The 20,390-nt window shown below is 43.7% G+C and overlaps 1 protein-coding gene across 1 annotated transcript in view; it reads right to left on the reverse strand.

Annotated features, from left to right (window-relative positions):
* Positions 1–217: 217 nt before the first annotated feature.
* shisa9a (shisa family member 9a) overlaps positions 218–20,390 on the reverse strand; it is an 86,218-nt gene continuing 66,045 nt past the window's right edge. The window contains exons 3-4 of the mRNA XM_079577466.1: positions 15,946–16,107; positions 218–1,908 (exon numbers count right to left, since the gene is read on the reverse strand). Of these exons, the coding sequence (XP_079433592.1) occupies positions 1,040–1,908; positions 15,946–16,107 (1,031 nt within the window). The 3' untranslated portion in view covers positions 218–1,039. The remainder of the gene's footprint in view (positions 1,909–15,945; positions 16,108–20,390) is intronic.

A 20,390-nucleotide genomic window follows, 5' to 3' on the forward strand; every position in this document is an offset into this window, starting at 1 on the left:
AATAATATCTGAATACAAGCATTTATTTTATGATGGATATTTTCATCATTATCGTTTGCTGTGAGCGGCTCACTGGAGTGGGTGCGTCTCCAGCTCGTCTCCATGGAGATGTTCACAAAAGGCAGCAGAATTTGAGATTGAAACAGGTTAGTTCCTCATCCAGATCTTCTTTAATCACCCACTAGCATTTTCTGTGTCGAGCTGTGTCGAGCATTGGGAGTTTTGTACTGATGGCAATAGGTAGTCCAAAATGTTTCGCAGTGTGCCTTTAAAGAAAATGCTCTGCTTCACAAACTAAAACAGACCCCCATCGTCACCTGTTGCTTTGTTACAAATCCACAAAACAAACCCATGTGGTATTTCAATGTCTCTGCTTGTTTGTGTATAATTGCTTCATTCTATTAGCTTTAACCCCATCCAGATGCTAAGCCACCCCCAACCCCTTGCCCAAACCAGCTGTCGGTCCACAAACGAGATCACAACGGAACAATGGCAGTGTTACAGTCTCTATTCTGTGCACAGTTTATGACCCGGGCGCGGTTTGAAAAGCCCTGCAAGTCCAATGACATTGGCATGTGTCTGCTTCCGAGCCCTGTGAAGAATTGTATGCGGGTCGGGCGGCAGTTCTCCATTTGTAGCTTGGATTGGCGGGTGATTCCAAGTGGTCCCCTCTCACGAACCTTTCTGTTCCCTTTATTGCTGAGTAAAATCCTATTCGTCTCAGTCAGCGGTATTATGGGCTATGCGTGTGCGCCGCAACGTAATGAGCAGATATTAGCTGTGACGGGACAAACTAATATCACATGCGGACACACACAGACTTTGCCGTTTGCTGATGACGCCTGTACTGAACTGTAGACTCCGGTGGATTCGGTGAAAAACGAGGAGCGCTCACGAGTGGCCGACAAGCCTTCGACACAACATCACAAAAAGACCTGCACATTGTAGGCGGCTTTCCCCGTTTGGAGAGAGAGATACCGGTACCACGCTGCCACATGCATTCTCTCGGAAACGACACAAAAGAAGGTCCCGAACTGTTTCACACGGTCACCTCTGTCTTACTGTTGGTCACGAAGTAGGGTTGGGTGGGCAGGAAGTGCTGGCTGCGGCTTTGTCCTCGCGTCTCGTGAAGCTGGTTGGGCTCCAAGACGGTGCACTGCGGCCTCTTGTGCCCGTAAGCCTTCCTCCGCCCAACTGTCTCCGTCCCGTCCCAGCCTTTAATCCCCAGTCCCATTGGATGCCCGGCTGCTATCGTGTGGGAACTGTACGCGAACGGGCGCCCCATGGTCGCGGTACCAAGCGGAACCTCGCTGGGCCTCGACATGCCGAGAGACATACCCCCCGGCATGGTCCCCGTCATGTGCGCCAGGGAGGAGCCACCCATCCCGGGCGGCTTGCTACTGTGGCTGTGTGGGTGGCTGTGCGCGCTGTGAGCCGGGTGACTGTGGATGCTTTTGAGTTTCGGGCCGTTCGGCTTGAGTCCGACGTGGCCTCCGGAGATGTGGCGCTCCGTGGGGAGGGTGGTGTAAGTGGCCACGGGTTCAGGAGTGATGGGTCCCAGGGAGGTCATCGGGGTCAAGGAGGTCATGTGGGAGAAGGAGGTCATTGGCGTCATAGATGTCATTGGAGTCATAGATGTCATTGGAGTCATAGAGGTCATGGGCGTCATGGACGTCATGGGCGTCATGGATGTCATGGGCGTCATGGATGTCATGGATGTCATCGGCATCATCTGGACCATGGAGGGGTTCATCTGGGAGGTGGCCATGTGGTTAGATGCCATCGGCTGTGCTGTGTTGCCCAAGGACGGCCGGGAGTTACCCATGGGCTGCAGAGGGAGGCCACCTTTGGACGGCAGCTCCACCATCAGATGACGCTTGTTGTAGAGTTCGCCGTTGTACTTGGCCGCTGAGAGAGAAAAACAGAGAGAGAAATAGGTGTTAACATACAACTTTGGATGGGAGAAGTGTCGAACCGAACCAGGGCTGGATTGTTTTTTAGCAGAACCATTGAAAGAATTAAAGGTCCAATATCATGCACAAAAAATGACCTTTTTTGAGCTTCTAACCTTGCTACTATGTTGATTCCTGATCAAAAACGCCCTCAAAGTAGGGTTGTTATTTTTTTTATTTTAAGTTCAAAACCCTGACTTAAACCCTGAATAAAATTCTCTTGTCTTAAAGCTGGGATGTTAATATACCTCTCGAGCATAGTGTCCCAGAATTTGGACAAGCCCAGGGTACTTTTTTTAAAACAATAGGGTCCGTGCTAAACCCTCCCAAATCCACTATTGTGAGAGATTTGTGACCTTTTTAGTGAGAGCTAACATTTCTGCCCTTCTCCACTACCATTATGTGCATTTTTGGATGCACATGATATTCTAGATGCTTTCCAGTCAGGCTATAAAGCTCTGCGTAGAACACAATCTGCACTTTTTAAGAGTTTTTAATGACCTGTTTTTAGTGACCCTGTGACCTGACTGCTGCTTTTTACACAGTTGACCATAAAGTTCTTTTAAAACATTTGGAACTGTGTGGATGTCATGGGGACGGCCCTGGAGTGGTTCAAGTACCTTTTTCATTCAGGTTGGGGGACTCCACCTCGTCTTGTGCTTCTCTCCATTGTGGAGTCCCCCAGGGTTCAATTCCCGAACCTGTACTGTCCACACTTTATAGCCTCCCCCTCTTTAAAAAACAACACCTGCTGTGGCGCTCATGGCCTCTGGGGGCATGAGTTACTTAGACGTGCTTTAAGGAAACTATCTGAACATGTCTTGATATAATCACTGTTCCAAAGCGCTGCAGAGGTGAGGAGACGTGTCCCCTCCGCTTTTATCTCTCTGCTTGGACAGAAAGAAATGGAGAGCACGGGAGAGAGGGATCAAACTTGCTCAAGCGACAGGTGAATCAATGCGGTGCACATATCCAGCGGGGTACGTGAGTGGAAACGCCAAACAGCCGCTGCTTCACAGTGGTAGGTCTCGCCAGGAAAAGGCCAGGATCCCGCCGCGACCAGCACATTTAGGCGGCGGGGACAGATCACAGCAGCTGTCTTCAAAGCCCGCGTTGACAATAACATAAAGCCTGCGTTAGATGACTTCTTCCAAGTCTAAGAAAGTGAGGGAGACAGGGGGGAACCGGTCGCTTGGGGTTCACAAGCAGCGTCTGACAGTCTTCCCGGATAAGGAAATACATTGGATCGTTGGTGACAGTGACTGGATAAAGATGTTGCTATATATTGGCAGCCCCCTGAAGTTTAATGGAAGCCAAAACGGGCTATGTGGACACGAGCGACACGTGACTTCTCCCTGGACTGTTAAATCCAGGTCGGCGCAAATGAATATACAGTACGTATCAGCATGATTTAGGACGCAAGAGTCATTGATGGATTGACACTGGCAACATGATAGAAGCATTACCGATGTGAAGCCACCACCAGAGCAACGTAGGGGTGTAACAGTTCTACCAGTTTCACAGTTTGCCTCAGTCCCGGTGTTGGAATCACGGTACCGTTATATTTGTTTTCGATGCTGATACCTGAACCTTTTTGCGATACTTTTTCCCGATACCTGCACCAAAATATCTGTCATCTCGAACCAGAAAACAGATTCATAATGTATTCCTTTTCCTTCCATTGAACTTCTTTGTATCATCTATTGCAGCCATTGTTCCAAAAATCTCTCAGGGCCCTCCTATGATATCAACTTATTCTATTCAAAAGCATTTTATCTCCAATAGCTAAATACTGATATAAAGAGGTATATTTTAGCAAGTAAAAGTACATTTCCTTTCAAATATCGGTGGTTTTGTAAACAAATGCTCCTTAGTAAGCTGTATTGATGATGTCAGAAATTGGCACCACTTACTCTTTTTGCAAATCTGCTTCATAACAAAAAGTGACCCTGGGATCACGATGCAAAAGAAAATAGATATAGAAAACACGCACAGAGCAGCACATCAGACTTGAGGCTCGTGTTTGAGGCGGTTCCTGGACAACATTTGGAAACAAAGCTTTTGAGGCCGGATTATGACCAGGATCTGAATAATCTGAATGTAGAAAAAAAACAAAAAAACAAACAAACTGTCTGAGATGTCTGTATTTTCTGTCTCTCCTTTCTCGGTAAGAGGATTCTGAAGATTTAATCAGAGATGAGACGAGATGGTATCAATTTTCATCTAGACCATCATCAAAGGTTACGTTTAATAAAGTCATACAAGAAATTAAAATAGACGTGAGGGGCAGGAGTGCAGCGATCAGGCCATATTGCACTTTTTACATTTGCCGAGCTGTCATTTTCACCTGAACGGAATCAACTTTTTGATTAACCTCGGTTCATTTTAGATTGAACACTAAAAATGCTGCTGCTTGAACTTTGTTACGTTGAGGCAAGAAAGACGAAAAAGAAAAGATGTTCATGCTCCCAGACAAGGAAGAGTTAGAAGAAATGAAACTTGAAAACACCACAGCAGCTCTGCATGTTTAAGGACATGCTCCACTGGAATACGAACTAAATTAAACAAGAATCTTCGCAGAGGGTTTAGCAGCCTGCCATCTCCGCATGTCCGCGCTGAAGACGGCACAAAACAAAATAATTACCTGTCACCTTGCAGTTTTTTTTGGCATGAAGGCAGCGAAATTGCACTTTTACTACGGAAAATCCTTCAAACGGGAAAACAAAACGCGTCCCATGGAAGGGAACGTTGAGGAATGTCGACTGGGTTGAGGTCTGTGTGCTCGAGCTGCTCCCTGGTACATCGGAAAGGGGGAACGCCAGGGAACATACAACCCAATGTAACCTCATCACCCAAATGTTCCCGGTCTAAGTGTCCCCAGAGCAGGAGCTGAAATGGGCCCTCTAATAGCGCCCCTTCACACATGCAAGGGTAGGTTTCAAACACTGAAACAAGAACAGGAGGCTCTTGATTAGATAAATTGTGCCTGTTGTACGTTTTGTCTTACGTGTTCCAAAACCACCGCTGAGGCATCCTGAAAGTGTTGCCTTTTTAAAACCATTTGTGAACATCATGACTTGCGTAATTGGTCATTTGAGCTTGTACCGCGAGGCCGCCTTCTTCTTCTTCCTCTCGTCTCAAGTCTCCATCCTGAGCGTTTATTAGCCGCCTTGAGCTTTGGTTGAGGCTGGGGTTCGATAGAGTGACCTTATAGAGACGCACAGAGGGACAGTGCAGATGGATATTGATTGACAGGAGTGTGGCTTATCAGCAGCACTGAGGGCCACGGGGAAAGTGGCAAGAGGCAATTAAAGAAAATCGGGGGGAAGTGGACAGCCCCGTGCGAAGTCAAGATGGCGTTTAATTTCTCATGAGGACGAGTTGAAAACATGCAGAAAGTTTGAAGTCGATTTTAAAGCCCCTTCGCTTTCGTTAAGATGACCGGCTTAGGTTATAGTGTGGCGGCTGCAGATCTGGAAATGAAAATGTTTAAAAGTTTTCAAACTGAGATTTTTTCTTTTTTTTTAAGGAAGGAAAATTAACTAACTACGCTTTATTTGATAAGTGATGAGTTAACATTTAATTCATAACACTTCATTAGTTAAAGCTACACTAAGCTATGTTATTTTGAATTTTTTGTCAGTAGGAGTCAGTTGTGAACCGTGCTTTTTGTTTTTTGCATTTAGAACATAATACTTCCATCTAGAACTAAGTTTACAGTGCAGAGCTTTTTTCCCCAGCAACCCTTGAACGCCTCAGCCTCGGTACCTGCGTTGCTTAGTAATCATAAGGAGGAAAAAAAAGACCTGAAGGCTCCCGGTAGATATCGGATTATTGAACAAAGGGACATTTCATGAGGATTTCAGGTCTGTAAGATGTTTGTCAGTTTACGATCATTTTGTAGACTTCCATCATGATGCTAAACTCTGTGTTAGCCGCTAACTGTTGCTGCGTCTGCTGCTTCATTTTGTGATCCATGTCTGCACGTGCTTGTGTTTGCATGTTTTTAGGGGCAGGTGGGGGTGAGGCTTGTGTTGTGGGGTGTGCTGCGAGGAAAGGGAGGTGTGCCGGTCTCCTTTTGCGGTACAAGTTGCCTCGCTGTTCGCAACAGTGACGCATCTAGCAATGCAATGTGGGAATGCAACCATGCCGGTCCAGAAAAACCGGATCGCTTAGAGTAGCTTTAAGTAAGGGATAATGTATAGAACGCTGGTCATTATCGGGAAAATAAGTACTGACAGGTCTTGTTTCACCCTGAAGGTACTTATTTTCCCGATATTGACCAGCGTTCTAAACATTATCCTGCTTATTATACGGCTATTTGCCAACTGAACACACACAAAATAAAATTAATACACTTTTATGAAGGCCGAGAGGTTTATTTAAGGATTTCTGCAGCAAATAGTTCCCAAAAGTTTGCGTTTGTTGTGATTCCTAGCAGTGTGGCTAGGCTAGTAGCAGCAAGGCTAGCCACTTAATGTTAGCCTAGCTACTTAGTTGAAGGTGCAGTTGGAGAGGAGGAATGGTGGTGAATCTCTGGGTGAGTTGAAAGTCGGACTCACGTTAACTTTTCTGTGTAAATATACTTCGCATGAAAACACTTCACGTAACTTTATTTAAATAGGGAACACGTGGAAGAGCTTGGTAGCTTCTATCGTGAGCTTTTTCGGAGCTATGTGACATGTTGGAGAGGCTGCGTATGTGCTCCGTTTGCCTGGCAGAGCGCACGGACAAAGACCAGACGGGGATATATTAACACGTCTAAAGTGAAGTAAGAACATATCTTAGTATGTAAAAACGGTGGCCTATTCCTTTAAGTTAGTGGCTTCCTCTGTCATTGTTTGTCATAAAAGAATGCAGTACAGGACCAGTGTTTTAATATTGTCTTCAAAGTTTACTGTTTAATGACGTGCAGTAAAAGGTTTGAGAATATGTCGGTGAAAGGCACTATACAAATAAGTCCTTTCCTAGTTTCATTCTGAACGCACGACACAACTAAAAACCCATAAATCAGAGTGTACTTGATCACATGCTAAATAAAGGCCTTTTTTCCTATATATAAAAATCATATTCAAAATGTAAACATTTTGTCCTTGGATTTCCAAAGGATGACATAGTATGTAATGTTTGTAGTATGCTGGATGGATTCCCACGCTCCCCTCTCCTCGTCCATGACGCTTCCATCATCCCTACACAGTAATGCCACTATCTGCCGACAGGTATCCAATCACTCCACACTGCGGCCTATTTGAATAGCACTTGTGGAATGGAAACGTGTCCGTCAAGTGTGTGCAGCCTGCAGGAGGAGTGTGCCCCTGACCGCACTTCAATTACACCTATGGAATCAGATAGCGGGCGGTGGAGATTAGCCCTATAGCCATGACTGCCCAAGAAAGACGGAGGGGGGGGGGGGGGGGAAGCACTTGTGTTGGGGGTGCAGGAGAGGTGGGATATGTAGAGCGATTGGGGGGATAATGCAGATGGAGAAATGTGTAGGGGCGAGAAAGTAAAGTATTGATTTAGAGAGTGAGGTCGACGAGAGCTCTTTAAAAAAAAAATTACCACAAAGAAGCTAAAGTGGACACAGTAATAAAACTTGCCAGCCAGTAAGCTAAAGCAGTTTCTTTTATAGAGCTTGGAAGTAATTCAAGTCTCTCTTCGAATGATCTGTGTTATGAAAGGGAGTGGTGCCTTCAGGGTCCTGGTAATGGACTGTGGGCTGTGAATTTACATGACTAAGCTTATAGTTATTAACTGGTGTGTCCTCATAAAAAGGTTTATATAGAAATCCACTTACACTGTAGGCATTAAATGAGCTGAATGAGATTATGTTATGATGGCTGTGAGCGTTTTCAATAAAAAACTCTCCAACTCGAAATAGGCTCTGTGCACAGAACGTTCCATAGCAGCAGGATGCTAACTTTCTTAACGACTCTATGCTGTTTCCGTTTGTATTCCTATGGAGAGTTAGCCATGACTTGTAAAAACAGTACTTAGAACATGTAGAAGAAATGTACATGGTATGATAATGCTTCAACAACAGTCTTTTAGCCTTAGAGCTAACAAATGACGCTTTTCTTAAGTTAGTCTGTTCTGTTGAATAGACTTTAGTATTATTCTTTTCAAACTTACTTTAAAATGTGGTCAGGAAGCCGTCTTTACACTACACACAGGGTTGCCAGGTCTCGGCAGGCAAACCCACCCAAAAATATCGGAAAAAACCATAGACGGTTAAACAGAATAGACTACTCCTCCTCACTCCTCCCCGTTTACCATAATGATAATACCAAGTTCGAGGGCGGAAATCATGGCAGGTTTACAGACTCCCCCTCCCCAGCTCTGACGAAGCATGCTCCTAAAAAGGGCGTAAGGGCGGGATCTGTGCTGTACGGCCCTTGCGTGACGTGTAGCTCGCGCAGCTCCAATGCTAACCTCATTAAGTACGAGATTTCTAAAATGTTTCTTACGAAAACCAGCCTTGGTCCCTTTAATTGTAGCTAACCCAGCGTTATCACAGGAGCAATGTCTAGCTGTAAAAGTTAAAAAAAATTAGGCACCACCAGGCTCTAAAGTTGTTTTCACCGTGTCCAAAGTGTAATGATTTCTAATGGGAGACTAGTGGCTTTATGGAGGTGCTACGGCAACGGCGGCTTCTAGTGTCGTGGTCATGAAGCAGAGCAGCCAGCGGGCATTGGGGAAAAAAAGCACAAAACCCACAGACATACGGATAATGCTAACGCCGTCTGTGCTGCGTTTACGTGACTGAGGGCACGCGTGAAGACCAGACCGGACCAAAAGAACTCGTCTACGCTCAGGTAAGAACATATCTCAGTATGCAAAAACGCTGGACTGTTCCTTTAAACGTAATGTTTTTCACTAGCTTACAGAGTTCATGTACTCCTGCAATGATGAGAAACAGCAAGAATGAAATAAATAAATAGGCCTTTTTACATTGAAAACATTTTTTTTTTTGCACCCGCGGCAGGGCTTAAAAAGATGCCCAATTGTATGGTTAAACCTGGCAACCCTGCCTGCACAAGAAGTTAGTTAAAAAAAAAAACATTGAATGCACAGAGCCTATACAACTCCAGGCATGTTTTTGATGAGGGAACAGCTTTATAACATGGCATAAAGCATTGATTCTCAAAGCGTGGGCTGCAACCCATATGTGGGTCCTGTAAGATTTTTGCTAGCTCGCGTTGACTTGCTAATTAAAAGCACCGTCATGCTAGCTCCCTCTGCACAAAAGTCTTGCATGTGCACTAAATCCGTGACAATACATCGACCTTGCTATGTATCGCGATATTTTGCGGGACGATACGATACTTTTTATTAGGATGTCTATACTTTTGATAGCATCATGCACATTGCCACTCCTTTTACAGCTTATATTTGTCGACAAAACAGACGTTGATTTACGTACCCGCCTGTAGAAATATTAGTATATGCTGTTTTCCTGTATACTCATCATTTCCATCAGTCTTGCATTATCCTGCCTCTGCCTTTTCCGACAACTATATTCTTCCTGGAGCGTGTGCAGCCTCCGTCTGTTGGTTTAGTGTCTACGAGATGAAAGGAATCCGTGGCCCTAACATCACCGGAATAATGTCTTCCAGTCGCGAAACATTGCCTTTTACTTTTCGCCCCCCCCCTCCATCCCTTAGCTCAAACGCCGACAGTGAGCGAACTCGGATGAATGGTGGCTCCTGTCAGCGGAGGAATTGTCTCCGCCGTAGCACGTCTGTTTCTTCCTTTTTCTTTTTCTTTTTTTGTGTGCCTTTTTTGTGGAGTATTGCTGCTAAATCTTGAGTGCCTTTGTTGTCGTACCCTCCGGGATTGACACAAATATGCCTCGTGCTTTTTGTGCAATCAAACAGAGCCCAAAATACCGTATTGTCTGGTGTCTATATTTGAATGTTTATTTGGGAATTGTGAAGGAAGGGGGGGGGAATACGCTTAACAAAACAGATGCAAGGGTCCGATGCAGCGCTAATCGGCAGTAGGCGTCTCCCATTGATATGCTAATGTTTTGCCGTGGCTTTTCCGCGTTGGAAATATGACCGCTTATCATTCATGCAGTTTTGAGGGAGGACTTAAAAAAATGTCTCTGCTTATATAAACCGCTCGCGTTGGAGGAAAATAACCACCTTGCACAGGCGTCCATGGGCACGGTCATCTGTTATAGTCGGGTCTGGGGGCCACAGAACGCGCCGTGATGTAAGAGAAAAGTGCACTCGCAAACTGTGAAAAAGAATCACAGATCAATTTCCTGTGTGGTCAGTTAAGTCATTCATCAACGTTATGCAAAGTTTTTTTTCATCCAACAGCGTATTGGCACACTTATGGGCTGGTGTCCGGATGTCCTCCCTACTCCCTAAGTCCTTGTTTATTATACGCTGGAGCCCGATTGATATATCGAGCCGATATTTTGATATCAGACCGATATCGCCCAAACCGAACGTGGTAGAGACTCACTGTTTCTCCACAACTTCCCACACCTCAGGGTAGCGGAGACACTGCGGTGAAAATTGGTCACAACTTTGTACACCTATTTTTTCAAGTACCGACTAAACATAAATGTCCTGAATAAATCAGCCCTATTTTCCTCATGCAGCGCCCCCTGCTGTCACAGTTCAACACTGGCACGTTTAGAAGCATCATATAGACAAGAAACATTGGCAGTGCATATCAGCATAGGTGTTATGTTTTGGCCATGGATGCATGTTTTTTGTCGCCCTCTTGTGGCTCTGTTGTTTTTGTTTTTAGGCTTGGTCCTGGTGGGGGCGTGGACTCTGAGCAGGCACACCTGACTCCATTTGCTCATCAGTGCAATACAAAGACCTCAGACTCACCTCCACTCATCGTGGGATTGTTCCGTTTATGTTGCGGTAGCTACTTCAGCTCAGTGATAGTTTGTATGATCGTTTTTTCAGGTTCCAATTTTGATTCTGTTTTTGATCTCTTTTAGTACCCGAGCCTGCTCCGGAGCCACCCCCAGGACCAAGCCAAGCCACTGGGACAATTTTTGTTATTAAATTTACTTCGAACCACGCTTTGGTTTGCTGCGTCTGTTCATGGGTCCAATTTAGCATACCCTAACAATAGGCCAATCAAAATCTCCAATAATCGGCCTGAGCAAAACTCACGTTAGTCAGCCTCTAATAGATATATTTCTATATATTTATATGATTGAAACCTTCACTATAATAATAAATGTTTAACTGAAGGCTATTTCAGAGATAACAAAATATCTTTGTGTTTTTAGTTCAGTTTAATTTATTGTCATTGTGAAAAAGTACAACAAAATTTAGAGCGGTACTAAGGAACTTGTTAACCTTAATGAATCCTTTCCGTAGTCCCTCTGGGGAGTGTTAATGGGATGATTGGGGGGACTTTTTTCTCCCCCTGGTGTCTCTGGCCTTAAAACCACAATTGCAACTTCACTGCCACCGGGTCGGAGCCACCAATACACACTAATGGAATCACGAAGAAGACGCTAACAGGCTAACGGGCAAAGCTAACTGTGGGCTAGCGTCACTTAAAACAGTATTTACAGAAAATTATTTCCATTGTGTAGTTGTTGATGTACAATATCCCTCTCTCCCTTTGTCTTTTCTGTCAGCAAAGTTTTTACTCTCACGGATAATTAATGAGTAAAAAACAAAACACTACGACACCTGCAGTGGCGCTTATGGCCTCCAGGGGCACGAGTTACTTAGTCCTGCTTTAAGGACACTGGTATAAACAGTGACTAAAGGACACTAAGCACATTAAGTACAACAGTAAAAAAATAAATAGATAAAATAGTATAGTGTTTTTACAGTGTAGACCGCTTCACTGGACAGTTTGGCGCTCAAATTGCCTCCATTACAAACCATGTCGCTTTTTAGGCTCTTAAATGGGGTAACTTGTCCATGCAGTCGAGTAAATTGATTTATGCAGCAATTTGAGAAAAAAAAGAACTTTGTTGGCTAAATATATCGCACATTCATTTTTACTGATTGGTGTTGCAGATGTAAAAGTGCCTAAATCAGGACGAAGCATTTCTTTGTTGTCCTCATGCCTGCTGAAACCTGCCTGTAATTTCTGTGTAAAATCGGGATGTGCACTACAGGTAATGTGAGGGCAAGAAACACAACTGCAGGACTGCCGTACACTGTGAAACCACTCGACATGCAGCAGGGACCTTGACAAACAAGCGGCGAGGATTATTTTTCTGATAAAGGCCAGACAAATGGCATCCTGTAAGTGTTTGCACAAGAAATCTTTGCGGATAATACCCAGCCCGGGCCAGGACTGAATACCCAATGAGGCGCGGCGGGCGAAGGGGGCCCACCTGTCCGGCATAAACAAACCGACACCGGGAAATTCACCAGTCAATCTCGGCTCGGTTATGAAGCGGCTGACGTGCCAGGGACACGGGAGGCGCGCTCAGACAGATGCTCGGCCCGGCCCGTTCACGGCGGCGGCTGAATTAAGCAGGACCAGAAACAGCTTGATGGGCAAGCTGTTTGGGGTCGTCCAGCGCGGCCAGTGTGGTCGCAAAAAAATCCATAGCATCTGTCAGAGGCACGAGGAGGAGGGCTTTAGATTAGTCATATCAATATGCCTGGGCCTGGAAAAGCTGTGTTTGGGAGACCGGATGTCATTTGATTAAACGCTGGACCTGAGTAACAGTGTCAAAAGATCAGTTTTAGAGGGATGTAAACAAACCAAACTCTTATCCAGGTTTCCGCTGTGACCGTTTACCCTCTCTTTAAAGGCCCTGCGCAGTTTATTTCCCCGTGTTTTCGGCTTTACCCAAATCTAAAAGCTTCTCGACTGGAGGGCGACATCAATGCATGCATTTGAAAGGTGCATCGAGTCGCCTTGTGTATGAAATGTGCGGTATTAATAAAGTGGCCTTGCCTTGAAAGAAAACAGATTGTAACTTTTTGTTGCTTTCTTTTTTCGCCACATTTTGGACGCTCCTTTTATCACTTTTTGTTGTGTTATTGTTGCTTTTCTGGCACATTTTTTGTTACTGCTTTGTTTTTTTGGCACTTTTTTGTGGCTTTTTTTCTTTTAATTTGTATTTTTTTAGTTTCGAACAATTTAAAAACAATGATAATACAAGTAATGGATACCAATACAGCAATTGTTCAAAAAGGAGTGGGTTGAAGTGTGACCTTATTTAGTCCCACCCCCTTTTCTACTTGATATTTTTACAGGAGCAAAAGAAGCTCATATCGTTCTTCTTTTACAACAACCTGCACAACTCAATATTTACAACAATTGTTTTACAAACTATGAATGTCTTTCCACAATATGCACATCACGGCCATAGAAATCCAGCGACAATAATGTTATTCAAATTATAATTAACATCCAGCTCTATAGTTCGTGAAGACCATGTTTTTATACATAGATTTAAATTGGCAAACTGTGGTACATTTCTTGAGTGACACATTCAAGCTATTCCATAGTTTTACGCCACAAACAGCAAAGCAGAAACTCCTCCTAGTGGATCGGACAACTGGAGTTTGGAAATTCATGTGACCCCTTCATCTATCCTCCTGTTGTCGAAAGAAATCCTGAATACTGGCTGGTAATAGATCATTTTAGCTTTAAACATCATTATTGGGGTGAAATAATTGATTAGATCCTTCAGTTTAAGTAGATTTGACTTCAGGAAAAGAGAGTGAGTGTGATCTCTGTATCCTGCGTTATGAATTACACAAATTGCTCTTTTCTGGAGAAGGACAAGTGAGTTTGTAGTACTGCTGTAGCCACTCCCCCAGACCTCAATACAATATATTAGATGTGGTAGGACAAGCGTGCAAGCGTATGTTTTTGTTTGTTTTTGTCTCTTTTCTTTCAGTCTATGATACAGTCATACACTGATGTGGTACAGTCTCGTAACTCTCGTTCTCTACACCAGTGGTTCCCAACCTTTATTGTCTTGTGTACCTCTTGGGCCTTTCAATGGTCGTCCGTGTACCCCCGACCTCAGGGGTGTTGCAGTTTATTTAGAAAGTAATTACTTAAAAAATGGTATTTGTAAGGAACAACAATGTTGCGGTCGAAATAAACCTAAAATTCTCCCAAGGCAACACATTTTACTGAAAAATATAGCTTTTCCTATAAAAAATATGTTCAATTTCCCCCTTTTTTCAATCTGAAATAGTTTGAAGTACCCCCTGCTAGGTCCTCGAGTACCCCCAGGGGTCCCTGTACCCCTGGTTGGGAAACGCTGCTCTACACGTACACCGCCTCGAACATTATTGATGGTAAATGAGGTTGAATATTTCTGTACAAAGAGAGAGTTGGTGCACTCAGAAGTCGTGTGCGGCTCTGGGAGGACGAATCAATCTGTGGTTCACGCCAAACAAAGCCACTGATACGAATCAAATGACTCAACCGCTACCTCCCGCCTAAGTTAGCCTCGCGCTAACATGTAAAGTGGTCACTTCAGGCGGGCTAATGGGAAAAATAGATAAATATCATTTAATCCCCACCTCATGGATTACATAAATGATTACTTTATCCAGTTTCACATTCTAAAATGGCACCAGATTACAATCAAATCACCATGTTTTTTTTAATTTTTATTAAGTATGTGTGGAGGCTAAATTTTTTGTTGTCTGTGGTATTTTGTAGGGATGCACCGATACCACATGCTTGTACTCATACTCGTACTCATTCATGAGGTCCCGATACCAGAAACCGATACCATTTGACGTGCGGCCAGTGCACCTACGAGGCGCAGCTCTCAGCTGAGGAGAGAAGAAGCAACAAACTGGAGAATTGTGTAGTGGAAATACAATATTCCACATAGAGCTGACTTTATTACAGACGACACTCTCTAAATCAGAGTCTGTGCTGGATTTAACCAAAGCTTAATGTTGTTAGCGCTGCAGCGTCTGCAGTGTTTACAACATACAGGCTAACGTTGCTAACTCGCGGCTAGCAGTTTTGGCCATTCTGACGCTGTTTCATGCCCAGGGGTTTATTCATCTGAAAAAACTAACCCAGCGATTAAAAAGTCCTCAGAAAATCCAAATTAAAGAGATACAGCATGTCCATATTGAGCGAAAATGAGCTGCAGCAGAACAATGAAAACGCTGTAGCTACTCGCTAAGCTAATACAAACACACGAGAAAATCCACACGGAGCTGAAGTAAAGACGAAAAGAGACCATTTAAGTAACAGCTCAATACTATTGTTAAATAAAATACATAAATGAATAAAGCACAGGCATTGGGAGCTTTTGGACATGGACTTTTCAGTCTATGATGGACAGTGCAATAAAAATAAAAAATTATATTGAATGAATGAATGAATGAATAAATGGCATCAGCACAATTCTAATATAACTGCTCTTAAATGTGTCGCCTACTTTACTTAAGGAAATGTACATGAGTAAATTAACTAATTACAAACCAATCTGCTGTGAAAAAAGTCAGTCTGTTGAAGAAAATGCCTTGTACTCGTATCGGTATTCGGTATCGGCGAGTACATTAATCCAAGTACTCGTACTCGTATCGGTTTTAGAAAAAGTGGTATCGGTGCATCCCTAGTATTTTGCAGTAACATTTTTATTGGTTTAAACAGTGGTTTACATTAGACTGACTCACAGACCGAGATTACTTTCCTCGTTCTGAGCTGTTTCTGACTTGTTTCAACACTTCATCTTCATTTCAGGTAATTTTCTTTGCCAATGGGGTAAGAAAATGATAGTTTCAGTTTCTTTTTTTATTACTTCATCCAACCAATTTGGTTTCAATATGCTTAAAATAAACTCATCAAACTGTCCAACTACAGCCTTTTGCTTATACAAACCTCACAGTTAACTTCATCCTATCATCATTTAGACTTTCTTTATTTAATTTGTCATTTATTTACATTGTCAGTATAATGAGGACTGATTGTATTCTTTGGCCCGCGATAGTGGCATTCAATTTCACCGTGATGGAATTAAGAAAGTATTAAAAAACTCTTGAATTTCACTCACCCACGGCCTTGAGCGAGGCGTACTTGTTGAGGTCCTTGTTGGGCTGTTGCGGCTGCTGCTGCTGCTCGTAGATGTGCGCCAGCTGTCCCAGGGCGGGGTACGGGTGCTGCGGCTGGCCCATGTTCAGCCCTCCTCCCGCGCTGTTGTTGACCTGGCCTCCCTCTGCGGGCACAAGGACACACAGCACACCAGTTATATATAGAAGCCATGGAAAAAGTGTGAGGATGTGCATCGTCATCCGCCGTGAAAAGGGGCATCCGAAGGGAGGGCTGGGTACTGTTCAAATTACTGCTGATACCAGTACTTTAACGATACTTGGATTTCGATAACGACACATGAACGATACTAAAATATTTGTCGTCTTTAACCAGAAAACAGAACAGTAATGTAAAGGAAGATCTGCCAATTTACAATATGGGGTTCACCTCCAATGTCCAGAAATGTGTGGGAAAAAATGGGGAATCATTTGGAGGGAAATGGGAGGGCGGATTTGGGGAAATTGTGGCAAAAATATGAAAACAATTGTTAAAAAATATGCGGGGAAAAATGGGGCAAAAAATGGGAATACTATAATATAAAAATATAAATATAAAAAAATGGAAAAATAAATAAATACAAAATTGGGACCAAAAATTGGGAAAACAAGAAAAAATGAGAGAAATTGTGTAAAAAAAAAATTGGAGTAAGGGGCAAACACATAGACTGTAGAAGTAATAGACAGCTTCTGCTCACTCCTCCCAGTTTGCCATAATGACCACGTTCGAAAGGGAAATCATGGTGGATTTACAGACTCCTCCTACCCTGCTCTGACCGAGCATGTTCCTAAAAAGGGCATAAGGGCGGGATCTTCACCGTAGACTCGGCCCTCGCGGGGCACGTAGTTCGGTCGTAGCCACATCTGCACCATTAGCTCTAATGGCCTGTCAATCACAGTCCGGCCCTCATTAGTACACGAGATTTAAAAAGGTTCTTTACGAAAACCAGCCAGGTTTCTTTATTTGTAAATCACCCAGCGTTATCACAGGAGACACCAGGCTTTACAGTTGTTTAGAACGTGTCTAGAGTGCAATGCTTTCTAATGGAAAACTAGCTTGCTTTGCCGCCCCATATAATAATTATAATGCATGCAATGTAGACTGACGGAAGTGAGGCAACCAGTCAGCGCCATGGACCCCTCCGACCACCACCAACCACTTATTTATTCGCCAGGCTTCCTGGTGTTCCCAAACCGTCTCCCATCCAAGTACCGACAAGGCCCCTCCCTGCTTAGCTTCCGAGGTCTGACAGGATTGGGCAGAGCAAAGGCGGTGTGGTATATGGAGGTACTACAGCAATGGTCACAAAGCAGTGCAAACCAGTGGTCATTGGGCAAACACTATATTGTTGCACTTTGGTGTTATACTTTTTATGAATCAGCTGTTGGTGATGTAACTTCCTGGTTGTTTCCACCGCAAGGTTAGGAAGGTTCAGATTGTCCTGACGGGCAGTTGCCATGTCTTTTTAGATGCAACCTCATAGTCTTTGAATTTTACATAGTTTTAGCACAGATCTACTTGTTTCAAAAAGATGTCCACATTACTGGTCAGGTCACAATCTAACAAAACCTCAAATCTTGCTGTCTCTTGCCATTTCAGTCACGCAAATTCGACGACAGATAATCCGACTTCTCACCACCCGCATGTTTTTTTTGAATGCTCATCTCTTCTAAGCGGCTCTCACTGCACAGGAGCCAGGTGTTCGTTTGCAAGTGTTTTCAGTATAGTATTACATTCAGTCGCTTCCTTGTGGCACAGATTTGCTTTGTCAGGTAATATTTTGAGGTAATAAAATTCTCTATAGTGTGTTCCCAAATATATAACTCATTTTGCACGGCCTCAGAGACCTTTTAGCAAATGTAACACCAGACTTGTTCCTGGGATGTTGTGGTTTGGGGCACTTTGATTGAAAAGGAAGACGTTTAATTCAACTCTTTGTAAAAGCGTTCTGTCCCTTTTGCTGTTACAGTCGAGTACTTTTCATTTAAAAAAAACACATTAATGTTGACAATAACTATGACTAAAGATCTGAGTGGATGAATACTTTAGCAAAAGCACACCTCCTTACTACAGCACATTACCATTATTGACGCCCAGGCCGTACAATAGGAATACATTAATGCAAACTGCAGGAATTAATACTGACATTTACCTCAGCTCGACAGGTCAATTATACGCTGTGGTTCTCGTGACAGGCGGTAAAATTATAAATTGAAAAGGGTTTTTGAGATTGTCCGCACGCTTGGATTCAGACAGACACATTACTGAACTGTGTGGCAAATGCTTCAGCTATAATGTTCTGTAATAATGAGTCGACTCTGGCTCTAAGTAGTGGTAAGCTCTGTGTGTTACCACAAGTGCTAGACATGTTTAAAGCTGTACCTGCTAATATATTACGATTTTAAAGTAACTTGTCTGTTTGCATTACGTATTACTGTTTCAAATATGTAACTGAGGGACACTACTTTGAGTTACTTTAGGCTAAATATAAACTGAATATGGTAATAATGCCGCCTTAATGCCTTCCTTTTGTCACCTTCAATATCACATCCTGATGCAACTTTCTCACAGTAAAACACAAAACAAAATTCTCCCAGATTGTAAAACAGGTCACCAAAATGACAACAGGTTCAGCACAGACCCCTGTTTCTGACCTCTGTCAGCGCACAGTGACCAGGAAGCAATTCATTTTTCTCCCCAGGATGGGAAAGGCCAGTCGCTCCCTGATTGGCCAGTCTCTGACATTAGCGGCAAATGATAAGTGGAGCTCCAACTATGACGTCACCTCCACAAGACGCTTCCTTAAACTAATTCAAACTGACCGTATACCTGACCCGAAGTTTTACAAGCTAACCATAACCATAGCTTAGCCCTAACCTTAAGGATAGTGGAGTTTACAAAATCTGACCAATCAGGGAATCAATATGCAAATATGGCCTTTCCCATCTTGGAGAAAAAAAACATCACGACCAGGAAAGACTCCTGCCTTCCTCTGACTGCTCCTCAGGCAGATACAAGATACAAGGGCCCACCAGCAAATAAAAACACTCACAGAAAAAAAATCATTGATCCCATCTGCAACAAGTAGCATCAGCATTTTTGTAGAGTTTGGATGTATTTGTATTGTGTATAAAGTTTGTTTGCATTTTATATAATTGAATGCCTTTTAAAATGCCCTTTAAGCCATGTTAGAGATGAATTCGCCTCTAATGGGACAGACAATAAATATCTTATCTTTCCTTCACTATCCCCATTCTCTCGTGTTTTGTTTTGGCATTAGCTATACGCAACTGCAGAGCTTATACACCATGCAGTATTACTGTATATGTATATTACTGTATACTTGATTGTTGTACTGTTTAATGTTGCTATATCATTCCTCAGTTACTACAAAAATGATATATTTCTATATTCGTTACTTTTGTAATAAGTGACCCCCTCAACACTGGTTACCACAGCTGTGGTGTGGGGCAGACTGACGGACAGTGGTGGGCCGTCAGGGGCAGGCAGGGCCTTCTCTGCCCTGAATGAAGAAAAAAGGTATAAAATGTCTTGTGTTGTATTTTATTTGTATAATGTACAGTTGAGTTGCTTATGGTATTGTTGAGGTGTAACTGTAATTTCCTGCTGTAAAAGTGCCTTGAACACCTCTGGTGAACTGCTCCGTCTTAGGGCCTGCTGTACAGATGCAGCTGCCCCTGTGTTGTCAGGCCGCACACATGACTGACAAAATCATCAGCCAATCAAAATTTGTTTTGTCCATACGCCTTTTGTCGACCCGTTTATACACATTTGACTGAATGAACCCAGGTTTCTACTGAAGGCCCTGACTGAAACCTTACAACCCTGACTGAAACCTTACAGCCCTGACTGAAACCTTACGGCCCTGACTGAAACCTTACGGCCCTGACTGAAACCTTACGGCCCTGACTGAAACCTTACGGCCCTGACTGAAACCTTACGGCCCTGACTGAAACCTTACGGCCCTGACTGAAACCTTACGGCCCTGACTGAAACCTTACGGCCCTGACTGAAACCTTACGGCCCTGACTGAAACCTTACGGCCCTGACTGAATCCTTACGGCCCTGACTGAAACCTTACGGCCCTGACTGAAACCTTACGGCCCTGACTGAAACCTTACGGCCCTGACTGAAACCTTACGGCCCTGACTGAAACCTTACGGCCCTGACTGAAACCTTACGGCCCTGACTGAAACCTTACGGCCCTGACTGAAACCTTACGGCCCTGACTGAAACCTTACGGCCCTGACTGAAACCTTACGGCCCTGACTGAAACCTTAAAGCCCTGACTGAAACCTTACAGCCCTGACTGAAACCTTACAGCCCTGACTGAAACCTTACAACCCTGACTGAAACCTTACAACCCGCCACTGCTGACGGATCCAAGGC

The sequence above is a fragment of the Gobius niger genome (assembly GCF_951799975.1).
Source record: "Gobius niger genome assembly, chromosome: 19".
NCBI classification, from domain to species: domain Eukaryota; kingdom Metazoa; phylum Chordata; class Actinopteri; order Gobiiformes; family Gobiidae; genus Gobius; species Gobius niger.